This window comes from Tachypleus tridentatus, chromosome 9 (genome assembly GCF_004210375.1).
Source record: "Tachypleus tridentatus isolate NWPU-2018 chromosome 9, ASM421037v1, whole genome shotgun sequence".
Lineage (NCBI taxonomy): Eukaryota > Metazoa > Arthropoda > Merostomata > Xiphosura > Limulidae > Tachypleus > Tachypleus tridentatus.
This window is the reverse complement of record NC_134833.1, coordinates 121578799-121594603: the sequence shown is the minus strand read 5'-3', so window position 1 is coordinate 121594603 and position 15805 is coordinate 121578799. Positions and strand designations below refer to the sequence as shown.

At 36.6% G+C, this 15805-nt stretch overlaps 1 protein-coding gene across 26 annotated transcripts in view; it reads right to left on the bottom strand.

The window, feature by feature from the left end:
- LOC143226219 (sodium-driven chloride bicarbonate exchanger-like) overlaps window positions 1–15805 on the bottom strand; it is a 146561-nt gene that overhangs the window by 45137 nt on the left and 85619 nt on the right. For 8 of the 26 annotated variants that reach the window (XM_076456926.1, XM_076456927.1, XM_076456946.1 and 5 more), the window contains exon 1: window positions 1122–1240. The exons of 5 other annotated variants lie outside the window; for them this stretch is intronic. In XM_076456926.1, coding sequence (XP_076313041.1) covers window positions 1122–1149 — 28 coding nt within the window. In that variant the 5' untranslated portion in view covers window positions 1150–1240. Of the gene's footprint in view, window positions 1–1121; window positions 1241–6748; window positions 7022–10071; window positions 10197–13915; window positions 14248–15805 lie in introns of those variants that run through there. 13 more of the 26 variants (XM_076456931.1, XM_076456937.1, XM_076456952.1 and 10 more) reach the window with 9 other exon arrangements.

Below are 15805 nucleotides of genomic sequence, written 5' to 3'. Positions count from 1 at the left end.
TGTACCCATAAAATAACTGACACAGATAGATCAAGAAAGGGGAAGATAAGCAGAGATAAAAAATCTGGATACACAAATAAGAAAACAGACAATATGTTAAGAAGTACCTAAAACTAATTTGTTCTTCATACTGACAACAAAGTATCCAGTCTTATTTGGTTCTTCAGCTAGAAAAAGTCATTTAATGACAGGTTGGTTTATATTAATGTAAGTAATATATAAAGTGTGAATTGTTATTTTGGGTTTTAGAGAATAGTTCAACTAGTGGTACATAAAAAAAATAATGAATAACACCAAACAGACTGTAAATAGAAATGGCAGTAAACTTAACTTTATGTGTGAATAGGGATGGCAATCAAACTATGCCATATAACAAAGTGTTGAAACACATCTGGATTGTCATTCTTGGTATCGCTTCACAGCGATGTAGCAGAGTCGGTTAGAAAAGCTAACGGTCAGCAGCTCTTAATTTTAAAGCTTACTCTCTTTGTTTAATTTGATGTAACAAACTTAACACTATAAACGTGGTTAACAGTTTTTCGGTATTGGAAGAAAATAATTCAAGTTTTGTTTGTCACTCTGAAATACACTTACATTATTTAATTTTAAAAAGCTGAAATGAGATATAAATACAGTATAGATAACTATTTTCGATTAGCTAAATAAAATGTACTCTGAAATTCACCAGCTTAATGCAGACATTCGTAAGGAGGTTTACTTTCAGACAAATTAAGTGCATTAGTTTCAAAGTTTAATCCTTACTGGCTCAATAACAATAAAAGAAGGAACTTTGAATGAAATCCAACGTTTTATTATAAGGACAAAAAGAAAATGATTGTGATAAAAAAATTAAAGTTTAGTATGCGCATGCCGGACGTCGCATAATTATAAAAATGATACAGCAGCTGAACTAAAGCAATTGCGTATTACACCGTAACGAGACGAGCTGCAATTTTATTTAAGTTGTAAAAATGTATTGCCTAGGAATAAGTTATAAGAAAAACTCTAGTGATAGAAAAACATGATGTTAACGGATGCCTTTACATCATTAAGCACAATCTAACCCCCTAAAAAACTAAGAGTGTTGTAAACAATGAAAAAGATTCGTCAAAGAACTGTACCATTTTTGCAAAGTTTCGAAACCTTCATAGAATCTCGTCATATTGGTATATGCATTCTCGTGCGTCCCCGTAATTACAAGTGCCCGAATCAACCAGAACCGTCACTATGATTATAAAAAAAAATGTAGGGACTCAAATACTTTTTATATGATGAGAGGGAATCTTTTGTAATTATGCCACTATTCGCCGATACTACTAAGAGAACGTGAATAATATTAGGACTTAGATGTGTTCCCGCAGGGTCCTTGAATATATTCTGTTTCAAGAGTAAATAAAACCAAAATTAAGAGTAACAAATTATTTTTATTTCTTGTTTTTAAAGTGATATGTCATGCTTTGTCGTAGCATACAGAGTGCATAAGTTTTTCATAATTCACGGTATGCACACATTTTACTGACATCACCACAGTACAAATTACAACGTTAAACGTCTCTTACATGACGTTATTTTAGTTGATACTGGCTGACTGTAAGACAGCACCCTATTTTTTGAAGGTGGGAATGGTTAAACCAGGTGACACTTCCAGACGGCCTTCGGCCCTTTTTCGGACGTTGTTTGAACATACACCGTACGAAAGTTGTTAGTTAGCATGAAAATGGATATTTAACAGAAAGAGGTAAATTAATATTCAACATTAGTTACAGTCGATATTCTCGTTATGATATTTGTGTAAGTAATTTGGGAAAGTTTTGCTTCTCTTAAGGGAAATATCACGGACAAAATCAAATGCGGGTGATTTTGCTTTAATAGTTAAAATAATGTAACTAATGTTTGTGCAAATTAAATATACCTATTATTTTTAATTCGCTTTCGACAACTTAGTGAACAAAATATTAATGACTGTTATCTTTTAATTTTAAGCTATACAAGTGGCTGTCAACATTCTGCCCATCGTGAAAACTTCGAATCCTAAAATGTAATTCTGTAAACTTGCCACTGATTCACCGTGGAAATATCAACAACAAATAAATAACAGAAATTAATCAAATGTGTGTGTGTGTTTTATAACAAAGTCACATCGAGATACAGTTACAACTGAAAGCGTTCGTACCCCAGCGTCGTGAGTAGTGTTTTCCCAGCTGATTTCTCCAAGCCCGTTCCATTGGCTGTGGTTTCGCTAGATAGTAGATAGGGACAGTAGGAATCTCGTTAATCCATTCATGCGTGTCACTAATTAGATAATGAAAGTACAGTATATTATAAATGTTATACTAACACACATCTACATAAATTTTTATGTCAATTGAACGACAAATAAACTGTTTATAAACAAATAACCAAACATAGGAGGGGCAGAAAGTGTTTGTGCGTCTACTTTAATGGTCAGTTGTGTAGCTTTTCAGGTGAATTGCTTGGTGCAATCTCTCCTCATAGCTCTCCATGATCGTTTGACAGTACTCGACTGGTATTTTCTTCCATTCTTCTTCACAGAAGGCCTCCAACTCATGCCAAACGTTTTCAATTGGGTTGAGATCGGGTAACTGCGATGGCCACTCCAGAACGCTTATATGGTTCTACTGCAACCAGGATTGCACATATTTCGATGTGTGCTTAGAGTCATTGTCGTGCTGGAAGATCCAACGACACCCAACCCGCACGTTCCGAGCATCATTCTTGATATAAGTGCCTAATATATCAACGTACTCTTCTTTTCTCATGATTCCGTTGACGCGGTGAAGGCTGCCAACACCAGAAGGGCTGAAGGAACCCCATAGTATGATCGAGCTACCTCCGTGTTTAACTGTAGGAACGGTGTTCTTTGGAAGATTTCGTTCCCCCCTTCTTACCGAAAATATAGCGAAAATCATTGTGGCCGAAAAGCTCGTCTGACCAAAGAATACTCTTCCAATAGGTAAAGGGTTTATCTACATGTTTTCTTGCATACCTCAATCGTGCTTCTAAATGAACAGGCTTTAAATATGGAGTTCTACGAGGACGGCATGCTTTAAACCCAGAAGAGCGTAACATGTTCGTAACTGTAGAGGTGCTTACTTCAACCCCAGTTTCCCTTACCAGTTTCTGTATATCATTACGTGTTAAACGAGGGTTCCTACTAACTTCCCTGAGAACCTCACTCTTGGTTCTCTCTGGAATTTTAGTGGGGCGTCCGAAACGAGGGAGGTTAGCAGTTGGTCCTGTGAGCTTAAGCTTGGCAATTATGCTTTGAACAGTAGATTTCGGCACATTAAGTTGTGTAGCAATACCGGAAAGAGACACACGAAACTTGTGTCTCTTTTAAATCACTGGACAGTTGTTTCCTGTTCGGCGCTAAATTGCCGGAAGTACATTTTTTGCTGGCAAAATTCCAATAATTATGAACCCAATGTCTAGTTCTGAAATGGTATAATGTAGTTTATTCGCCAAACTAAACAAATTTTTACGGGAATATCAGTGTTTTTACACGTTCTGAAATGTACGAACACTTTCTGCTCCTCCTAGTTTTGATTATTTGTTTATAAACAGTTTATTTGTCGTTTAATTTACATAAAAATATATGTAGATGTGTGTTAGTATAATATTTATAAGATACCATACTTCTATTAGCCTTATCGTGATACTTTTTAAGTTATGAGCAAAAACCCACTCGGGACGCAAGAGTACGAACACTTTTTGTCGTAACTGTACGTACTGTGTCCATCTGGTGGAGTCGAATCTCTTATTTTAGCGTTGTAAATTCGTATACTTACCGCTATTCCATTGAAGGACATGAAATTAATATCATTAAGATATAATAATAAACTCTTATTAAGTATAAAGAACTGAAACGGACAGAAAGTTGAAGTGCTAAAATAAGTTATATCGCTATGAAACTGTGGGCCCAACATGGCCAGGTGGTTAAGTAATCTGAGGACCGCGGGTTCGAATCCCTGTCATACCAAACATGCTAGCCCTTTCAGCCGTGGGGGCGTTACAATGTTACTATCAATCCCACTATTCGTTGGTAAAAGAGTAGTCCAAGAATTGGCGGTGTGTGGTGATGACTAGCTGCCTTCCCATAGTCTTAGACTGTTAAATTAGGGACGACCAGTGGAGATATCCCTCGTGTAGCTTTGCGCGAAATCCAAAAAACAAAACAAATGAAACTGTGCTCCAGAAACTACGCCATTCAAATTTCCTGGTCTCACGAACGACGCAGTATCAACTTGGATCAGAAGCATAAACTCAATAACAAAACAGAAAACAAAACCAGCGAAGAGTGTCAATGAGAAATGCGGAAATACTTCTACTGATGGCATACTACTAATTTATAAAGTTTGCATTATACTCTTATTATAGAATATTCCTTCCCCACGTGGATATATTTAGCCAAATCATATACTACAATTATGAAAAACATTCAAAATGTTGCTATGCGCTCAACACTGAGAATTCCAAGTTTAACATCTCTTAAATGTGTATATTATTATGCAAACTTCCGTACGTGATGCTCCCACCCCCCAGTGACGCAGTGGCATGTCTGCGGACTTGTACCTCTAGAAACTGGGTTTTGATACCCGTGGTGGGCAGAGCACAGACAGCCCTTTGTGTAGCTTTGTGATTTATAACAAACAAACAAACAACAATCCCTACATAGCCGGGTAGATTTATCATTGTCCAATTTTCTACCTGGACAACAACAACAACAACAAAAAAAGAGGTAGAGATAACTTCGTGTGTGACCTTAAAATCAAAATGATATAATAAATTGCCTCTCAATTTAATAAAGCAAACAAATTAATTGCTGATAATTTTACTGTTTGGTTAATTCAATAAATAAAACCACACCACAAAAAAACTGTTTTTGAAATTCAAAAATTTACATTTCCTATATATAAATGGAGATAAAAGTATACCGAAAATAACAGGCTAATGTAACTGTTGATTGCAATAAATAGGATATTTCAAACTATAATAACAAGTTCGACGTTAGTGTTCATAATGCAGCACTCAAAAGAACTTGAAATTGTGTCTTCAACAGAAAAATTAACAAAAATATTAGACGATGTCAATATAACACGTTCTAGATCTCTAAAAAAAATCTTGAACATAAAAATCATAGTTATTACACAAAGTTAATAATTAAGGAATAGTATTTCGTTGCTGTTGACCGAAGATTATTCATCTAACACACAAAATGTGGTATACTTTTGGTTTGGTTTGAATTTCGCGCAAAACTACACAAGGGCTATTTGTGTTAGCCGTCCTAATTTTGCAGTGTAAGATTAGAGCTGAGACAACTAGTCATCATCACCCACCGCTTACTCTTGAGCTGCTCCTTGACCAACGATTGACCATCACATTATAACGCCTCCATGGCTAAAAAGGCGAGCATGTTTGGTGTTAAGTGAAAACAATACATATTAATGTATGATGTGTACATGTCTTATGTATATTCTTAACCGTGGTATCTGTCTGAGTGTTCGTTTCTCTCCTGTTTGCGGCGGCCGCTTCCAGTCTGCGTTTGAAAAACTGCGCATGCAGGTACAGCTCAACATTCACCTTCGAAATGACAGGACAGGTGTGAATAATGTTGATACCAAATTTTATTTCACAAGCAGTATATTCTATACTAAATTCTTATGAATTAATAACACTATTATGAACGGTGAACAGTTTCAGTAGCTCAGGATCTTGACTCTGAGTGAAACCGAGAGTGCAACGCCAATAACCTTTTAAAAGTTTGTGAAATAAATAAAATTCACAGATTAATTTAAACTTTTTCCCGTCATTGAGGACGAATATTTTTGCTTGTGGGTATGTGTATATATATACGACAACCAAACAGTGGATTCCCAAACTACTTCTGATCAATTCAATAATCCAATGTATATGGACCTCGATTTACCATTCTACAGCTTATCTGAAATATGTAACATTGTCTGCTCGTTGTTGAGGATGTATATATATGTCTTAGAGTAACATGTATAAGTAAAAGCTTGTTTTGTTTAAAGGGACCTTTGTTGTCATCAACAAAGCAAATTCAAATCTCTTCTACTGTGTCTTGCCTGAAATTCTGCTGCTTGCAGGAGATATAGTAGGTGCATGTTTGGCATTAAAATCTATTGTTTACGTATATTTTCCATGAGTTTTGTTGTAACCTATCTCTGTCTGTTTTAGCAAGTAACACTAAAGTAGTGTTTAACTAGTAATCACTAAAGGGTTGCAACCTTTATAAAGTATTGTGTTCCTTGATCTGATGACACAAAGTTACAGATTACGGCACTATTCCCATACATGTGTAATGGAAACTAACTAAACCTGCACGGGTTTGGTCATTAAACATAAACAGACAGAGTGACAGGATGGAGCTTATGGGAAATTTAGCCAAAACAATATTTCTGTTTACCTTTGTATGGCAGCGTAGTGCAGCTGACCTGTTTAAAGTACATAACTGTGCCTATTCTTATGTTTGTTAAACACCATATAAACAAACAGAAATGTACAACAAGGTGGAAAGTGAAATGGTAATCACATGGATTCCTGAAACAACAAACAAGTAGAACGAAAGAGAGTATTCTATCTCAGACTGAATTAATATGCAGATACTTCAGTTGTCTTTGTCAAAAATTTAAAGTCAGTACTTCTACAGCGTATAATTGGGTATTTACTGAGTGATGAAGTGTTACATATTTGTTAAAACTTCTACCTTAAGTCTTTCTTACAGTTTAATATTCTGTAACAAAGACACTCTTCCTTTTCCTGTCCCTTTTAGAAATATGGTGCAGCTCAAGTCTTCTTCAAGTATTTCAGTATTGAGCGAAAACGGAAGTTCAGGTGGTGACGATATCTTTCTTTTCTTTTAACGTTTAGAGAATGCGGTGCACTTCAACGTTGTGTGAAGAGGGCACTTCAGATACCAAAGATTATATTTTCTTCTAGTTGTATGAATTCTAGAGGATGTGAAGTTTCTAAGTTATTCCTGAAAAAAAAAAAAAGGTGTGTTAAAAGATTGAGTGTTGATTACGCAATCAGCTATATGTGCTCTACCCACCACGGGTATCGATACCCACTTTCTAGCGGTATGAGTCCGCAGACATATAACTGTGTCACTGGAGGAGTGCGTGAAAAGGGCATATATGGCATATTAAAATCTGCCTTCCTTAACACTAGCTTCTAAAGGATGAGTTGGTGTCAATTATTTCCTGAAATATTTGAATTTATGTGAAAATTATAATTCATATATAAAGATCTGCTCAGGACCGGCATAGCTAGGTGGTTAAGGGCGCTCGACTCGTAATCTGACGGTCGCGGGTTCAAATTCCCCTCACTCTAAAACATGCTCACCCTTTCAGCCATGGGGCGTTATAACGTGTCGGTCAATCCCACTATTTGTTGGTAAAATGAGTAGCCCAATAGTTTGCGGTGGGTGGTGATGACTAGCTGTTTCCCCTCTTGTCTCTCACTGCTAAATTAGGGAAGGTTAGTGCAAATGCATACGGATTTACAACGCTAAAATCAGGGGTTCGATTCCCCTCGGTGGGCTCAGTAGATAGTCTGATGTGGCTTCACTATACGAAAAACACACAAATACACGCTGGTGCAGATAGCCCTCGTGTAGTTTCGCGCGAAATTAAAAACAAACAAGATCTGCTTTTCTTTTGTTCTTCCTTGTGGACTATAAGATGAAGCTCAGGTCTTCCTGAAATATTTGATTTATACAAAGAGCTTTTCTATTGTGAAGATTCATTTTCCTTCAGCTCCTGAAATGTACGGACGTTGAACAATTAGAACGACAATGTGCTTTAACATTCAACTTATTCTGTAGCCAATATAATCACACGATCCAAATTCTTTTTACAACTGTATTACCTGAATCTATAATAATGCCTGAAAATTGTTGACATTTGATATTTACATTGTACACAATCTGTAATAATGTTTGATTGTTTCTGATTCTGACTTACTATTCTACACTTTACACTGTCTGGTATAAGCCCGGCATGGCCAGGTAGGTTAAGGCGTTTGACTCGTAATCTGAGGGTCGCAGGTTCGAATCCCCGTCGCACCAAACATGCTCGTCCTTTCAGCCGTGGGGTGTTTAATGTGAGGGTCAATCCCACTATTCGTTGGTAAAAGAGTAGCCCAAGAGTTAGCAGTAGGTGGTGATGCCCAGCTGCCTTCCCTCTAGTCTTACACTGCTAAATTAGGGACGGCTAGCGCAGATAGCCCTCGAGTAGCTTTGCGCGAAATTCAAAAACAAACAAACAGACTGGTATATCCTTTGTGCAATAATTGTAATCATGTCTGCCCATTCTTTACTTTTGTTATGCACCGTCACTGATTGTGATGGGGAACTATGCACTTGTTTTGTATATTTCCAATGATTTTGACTGACTCGTTTCTTGGTTATATTTTGCATCAGGTCTGATTTGGAGTAACCTCTCAGTACACATTTTACAGAGCCTGTCTCCTTGTTAATGGTGTAATTTACTTTGCACATCGCCTATGACTTACACTCTACCCTTCCTAACATAACTGTAATTTTGTTGTTGTTTTTTTTCAGATGACTTCAAAAACATTTTGTTTCATTATAGCCATACTCAATTAATCAAGCACAGCTTGTAATAAATTAAGTTTCAAATACGTCACAGTACACTACTTGTACAGCACACCCTCACCCGCCGTGGTTAACACTGCGAAACAGGTCTAATTTAACGTAGCTGTATCGACTAAATACAGCCTGAAATACCACGGCTGCTTCAATCGATCTCTACCCCTACCGTAGTCTTGACCTACATCCGTACCTCCTTACCCAGATACCGGCATCCCGTGCGCCAGTCCACCAGGCAACTCATGAATGCCGGAACCAATGGCAAGCTTCTTAAGGAATCACTTAATAGCCGTTTTTATTTATATAATCAACTTTATTTACAGTATCTCTGATGTTTAATCTAATCCTAGGCTTTCAAATATAAACAACAGTATTTTTATGATCAAAATCTTTTCCAGATAGCCTTTAAGGAAATACGCATTCACAGACATTATAAATCGTGCGATTTCTGAGCCTATATATGCACTGTGAACTAATCTAAGTTTCTTTAGATGTTTTGAACTGCATTAGACATGATAATTACTTGCTAGAAGTTTAAAATGTATTACACGTCATAAAGATATGCAATTCATGCAGTTTCAAATGCTTACTTCAGAATTGAAAAAGTTATATTGTTGACAATAATCTACTATTCATGAGATGACAAGAAATATATATATATAACCTATACGAGCCATGTTCTTTCGCTGGTTAATCTACACAAACTATTGGAACAAATTTTATGACCATTTTATGAAATGGAACCATACTTTATTTCCACATTCTCAAAGCCGTGGGAATTTCTACTGTTGCTATAAAAATTTGACGGTCAATGCTACTATGCGTCTGGTAAAAAGTAGCCGGGAATACTTAGGTTGTGTTGACTTGGAAGATTGTAAATGGCTTTCAAAATACAGTATATTCAGAAATTCATTCTAGGGACGGCTAAAACGATAGCCCTCGAGTAGAATAAACTGAAATTTTCGCTAAGATATTTAAACAATGTATACTCGTTGTTTACTAGATAAAAGATCACAGTTGTCCCTTTTCTTATTTAGTTCTTTTAAAATTAATGCAGGATCCTGTCGTGATAATTCTAACATGTAAATAGACTTACAATAATTTAGTTGAATTTTACGCTGTTATATCATTGGAACAGCAAACATATTTTGTGCATGAATTATTCATAAAACAACATCAATAAATTTACCTTATCATCTGAAAGTTGCTCATATGAACAACGGACCTGAATAACGTGAACTAATCGCTGTACACGTTAATACAAAACACAAATTGGTGACCACTAATAATAATATCTATTCAGTTTAAACGCCTTGGTATACATTTCAGTTCAATCAAAATGTGTATCACATTAGGTTTCTGAAATATTTAAAACGTTTATTATGCTATAGGTTTTGAGATAAAAAGTGAATACTTACAAAATTTAGGAAAACGTGAAATTTTTTATATGCGGTTCACCACAAGAGAGGTTCACATAGTGTACCACACTGGATATTTTTGATTGTGTGTTTTTTACACCTTGTACAATCGTCTGTCTAAACACCTTATCGAAAGAAAAAAAAAGCACTCGTTTTATAGACAAAATACGAAGGAGGTAAAAACAGTAATTCCATTATTCATGGTATACTTTTGTTTGCATTTGTTTTTGTTTTGCGCCCCAGCATGGCCAGGTGAGTTAATGCGTTCGACTCGTAATCTGAGGGTAGTGAGTTCAAATCCCCGTCGCACCAAACATGCTCGCCCTTTCAGCGGTGGGGGCGTTATTATGTGACGGTCAATCCCACTATTCGTTGTATTCGTTGGCAAAAGAGTAGCTCATGAGTTGGCGGTGATGACTATCTGCTTTCCCTCTAGTCTTACACTGCTAAATTAGGGACAGATAGCCCACATGTAACTTTGCGCGAAATTTAAAAAAAGAAAAAAAGTTTTTGTTTGTATAGCTGGCAACTGAATCAAGAAAGGCTTGAATCGGAAAAGTAACAAATGCACGTATATACAAGTTGCTTCTACGATATACGCTGCTGGCCAAAATCTTAAGGCCAATGAACATTAAAAAAATATCCATTTTGCACTGTTAGACTCAACCACTTATTTGAGTAATGGATTCGAAAGATGAAAATAAGAAAAGGGAAAATAAAAATAAAAAACTTTTTTAACATTTAAAAGGGGAAATTTGAACATTACGAAATTAGACTAAATACTAGCTGGTCAAAAGTTTAAGGCCATACCAAAATGAGGTCCTAAACAGGGTAGGAAATGCCCAACAAGAGGTCTTAGCAGTGAGTTGTAGGGCCATCATTGCGAATAACTTCAAACATTCGCTTTGGCATGGTCGATATAAGCGTTTGAAGAAGGCTGACTGGAATGTTATTCCAAGTGGTGAAGATGGCTTCACGAAGATCATGCACTGTCTGGAATTGACGTCCATTTCTATAGACTTCCCTTGCCATCCACCCCAAACATTTTCAATGGGGTTCAGTTCGGGCGAATACGTTGGATGGTCCAAAAGAATCACGTTATTCGCCATGAAAAAAGTCCTTTATCCTGCGGGCACTGTGGATTGCAGCGTTGTCCTGCTGAAAGATCCAGTCGTTTCCACACAAGCGAGGGCTTGCAGTCAATAAGGATGCTCTCTCCAACATGACAATGTAGCCAGCTGCTGTTTGACGCCCCTGTATAACCTGAAGCTCCATTGTTCCATGGAAAAAGAAAGCACCCCAGATCATGATGGAACCTCCTCCACAGTGTCGTGTAGAAAATGTCTCCGGTGGGATATCTTTATCGTGCCAGTAAAGTTGGAAGCCATCTGGACCATTCAGATTAAATTTTTTCTCGTCAGAGAACAAAACCTTCGTCCACTTTTCTACGTCCCATGTTTGGTGCTTCTCAGCAAAGTTCAACCGAGCTGTTTCGTGGTGTGGAAGGAAACGTGGCCTTTGAAGACGTTTACATTTTAAAACCTTTCTCCCGTATGTGATTTCTTATTGTTTTGAAGCTGCATTCTTCGTCCGTAAGGGCCTTAATCTGGCATGACGATCGGCCGGTGTCTTGCCAAACAACCCGTCGAATCCTCCTGCTCAACGTCGGCGAAAGTTTCTTGGGCCGACCACTTGAAATTCTCCTTCTGTATCCCTCAGGGTCGTTTAAGAAATTTGCAACAGCAGTTTTACTACGCCCAATCTCACCAGCTTTTGCAGCTCGACAATTCTGCCACGTTCAAACTCTGTCAACTTTTTAGCCTTTGCCATCTTTTCCCCCAATGTAGCACAGGAGATGTCAGTGGGAGATGTTGACAACGCTAATGCTTGAACACAAATGACTAAATTTCGTTACGTGTTTATCGATTAACGCTTCGTTTCAGTATGATCTTAAACTTTTGGCCAGCTTGTATTTAGGCTAATTTTAATAGTGTTCACATTTTCCCTACTAAATGCTAAAAAAGCTTTTTATTTTTATTTTCCCTTTTCTTATTGTCATCTTTCGAATCTCTACTCAAATAAGTGGTTGAGTCTAACAACGCAAATGCATATTTTTTCTTTATGTTCATTGTCCTTAAGATTCTGGTCAGCAGTGTATCTGTTCAACGATCGCATACCCCAAACAGATGGAGAACTACCTATTAGTAACCTATAAAGACATACCTATTGGCCAAGTCACCTAAGGCAGAATCTTTGAATTTCTCTGCAATTGGACTATTAAAACAAGCAATGGGAAACAGCCGTCCCCCGTGCACCAGATGAATTATGAAAAAGTACAGGTAGGAGTTATGTGCTTTAGACAATGCAGACTTACACCAGAGCCTTTTGCAAATGGAAAATACGATGTAGGGCTATTTTCAAGATTCGTTGTCGTCAGATAGAACATGGCTAGATATGGTGAAATGAACTATAACGGTACGGCGAGACTCCACAGTAGTTTTATTTTAATATGACGTATTCAATCTCTTTGTTTAGCGAACACAGAAAGAACAAAAGTAATATCAGAACAAAAAATCAAAACTGACAGAATAGATACCAAGATATTGAAAGAACATAGAAACGAACTATTTACAAAGTAAGAAAATAAATAAGACAGATAGTATTGTAATAAAAAGTAAATAGATAGTGAATAAATAGTGACATAAACGCTGATTGTGCAGAGGAAAAAATAAACACAACAATTCACAGACATTGAATGAACACGAAAAAAACAAAAAGTGATTATCTGTCGGACAGAAAATTGAACTTGATAGTTATGGAGTAAATATAGATGTGTATAATATAAAACTAATAGACGAAACTGACTCGATATTAGCAAAACGTATACTAAACAGTCAAATCAATAGAAACTGACTCCACTTGATACTGGCCAAACAAAGAAAAATAAAATAATACTGATTAAACGTCTTCAAATGCACATTGATTAAATAAGAAAAATATACGTTCACTGACCGAAAGAACTAGAAATGAAACGCCTGTTTCTGACCGAAAAAAGAATAGGACCATATTTTAAAAGATGACAAAAAAAAAGGATAGGTTCTGAGTGAACAAAAAAAATAACTGTAATCTGATGGAAGAAACGAAAGGGCTGCTAATGAATGAACACAGAAAATAGTCCTATACGCACACAGTAAAGGATAGTACGAAACTTAAAACTTAAGAAAGGTTTTGTTTGTTTGGAAATTTCGCACAAAGCTACTCGAGGGCTATCTGTGCTAGCCGTCCCTAATTTAGCAGTGTAAGACTAGAGGGAAGGCAGCTAGTCATCACCACCCACCGCCAACTCTTGGGCTACTCTTTTACAAACGAATAGTGGGATTGACCGTCACATTATAACGTCCACACGGCTGGGAGGGTGAGCATGTTTAGCGCGACGCGGGCGCGAACCCGCGACCCTCGGATTACGAGTCGCACGCCTTACGCGCTAGGCCATGCCGGGCCCTTAAGAAAGGAGCACTGACTAAACAACAAGAGTGGATATATATCTCGAGTGAGATACTTACAGAACGACAAATAAGGTAACTATTCTATGACTGAATCAACAAAAGGCAGGTATTGACTGAGCACATATATATCTCGAGTGAGATATAGAACAACAAATAAAGTGACTATTCTACGAATCAACAAAAGGCAGGTACTGAATGAATCACCCAAGAGTAATTTAAATATTCATTGAATATCTCAAGGGGAGCACTGACAAAATCGCAACTTAAAAACAACTAAAAATTGTGGATGAAACTGATTAGTCCTAGGAAAATGAATTATAAATAAACGGTGTACTTACGATTTCAGTCACAACAGTAGACTTCAGTATATATACAGAATGAAACCGTTGCTTGCTAACTTCACAGCCAAACTTAATTTACACATACCACTTAATACTTCGATTCATGAAACTTATATTACATATTCATGATTTACTAATAGTGAAACAACAGGTCACGTTGGAGATTTATTTGTTAGAAGAGCTTTCGAACAACTGAAGCTTACTGCGGCAAAATCCGAAAAGTTTATGCCTTTTCCTACCGGCAAAATGTGCGCGTGCGCACAAAGGAAAAACATACACACACACAAGAAACTCCACAAACATAACTAACCTATCTTCTCTGCTGGTATTGATAAACCTTCTCGTTGGCAACCAACCAATCATGCTCTACTGACGTCATACCTCATATGAAGTAAAAACAAAAGAGTGAATGACGTGCATACTGAAACAAAAACTAGCACAACGTTAACTTAACAATAATCTTTACAAATAATTTTAAAAAAAAGCCAAACACTGGATTTATATCCTTTAACATTTTATGTTATCGTATGACCTGTTGTCGTATATTATAATGACAATATTGAAGTAATCTAACATATAGCTTGATACTCTAGAAATATAAAATGTGTGAAAACCACGAATTCATGAAATTATATAAACGGAAACAACTCCGGTCTCTCAGAGCTGTATTATTAATGTTCGTAAGCAACAAGATTTAAAATCATTCCACATACGTTTAATATTTAGTATTATACAAGGGCCTTCAAATGTCAAATTACCAAGAAACACTCCAAATTTATTACATGCTACTTACATTTACCATAACGTCATCCCAATTTTATAAGTCGATTACAACTGAAGAGGATTTCATTCTGACGTAATTTACGACTTCGTCCTTCACTATACTTAAAAATGTATTTCTATTTTACGTCAAATGTAGCTTCCACTTTATTATTGCGTCAATTTTGCTGAAATTATATGGAAGGGTTTTCGTCTTGGGGTCTGTTTTGGTTTCTAAAGAGTCCAGTGTCGTGAGAAAGGTAAACTTCTTTTGCTGAAAACGTTTTGGTCAAAATACGATAAACAAAGCCAGTTTCATTTTCATAAAGACAGTATATCTTTCAAAAGAGTTCGTGTTGTCACGAGCTTGAAGTTGTAACTGCATTTGTTTTTAAGATTCAAGGAATGTTCACAGAAGAAACTAAAGCCTAGTTGCGCAGAAAGTATGATGTACAGACACAGATAACATAATAGATTGTCGTATCGTTTATTCTAGTTCATCCTAAGCTCCATTAACTATAGGAAGAACGTCAAGTTAACCAGCAATACCACATTTGGTGACTAAATGCTAAGCTACACCAGATGGATCTCCCAGACTTATATGCATGTGTTTATTTATTCTAATGAATAACCAACTGGTAATGTGTTCCACAAGCTCCTACAAGCAGCAAAGCAACAAACTTGTAAGTTATTCCAAACCTAAAAATGCATCACTCCATAAGAAAGTTTCCAAATTATATATAACCTGTATTCGTCAATGTAGGAGATAGTGCGTATTTTACATCGAATATATATCCGTCAGTATTAAGTAGTTACATCTAACTTGTGTTCGTCATTACAAGAAAAAGTGGTTATTTTATATGAAACTTATATCCATCGTATAAAGAGTAGTTAGATCTAATTTGTATCCGTCATTATGAGAGAGAGGAGATTTTGCATCGAACTTGTATCCGTCGATATAAGAAGTACATCTAACTTGCATCCGTCGCATTTGTTTGCCAGCCTCGAAATATGTATACATCTATGTCTATGATGTAGTCAAAGCCAAAGAAATGGGAAATCAACAACAACAGGAATCTGAACACTGTGTGCTGCTCAGGAAACATCTGTAGCTCGTATTACCAAGCA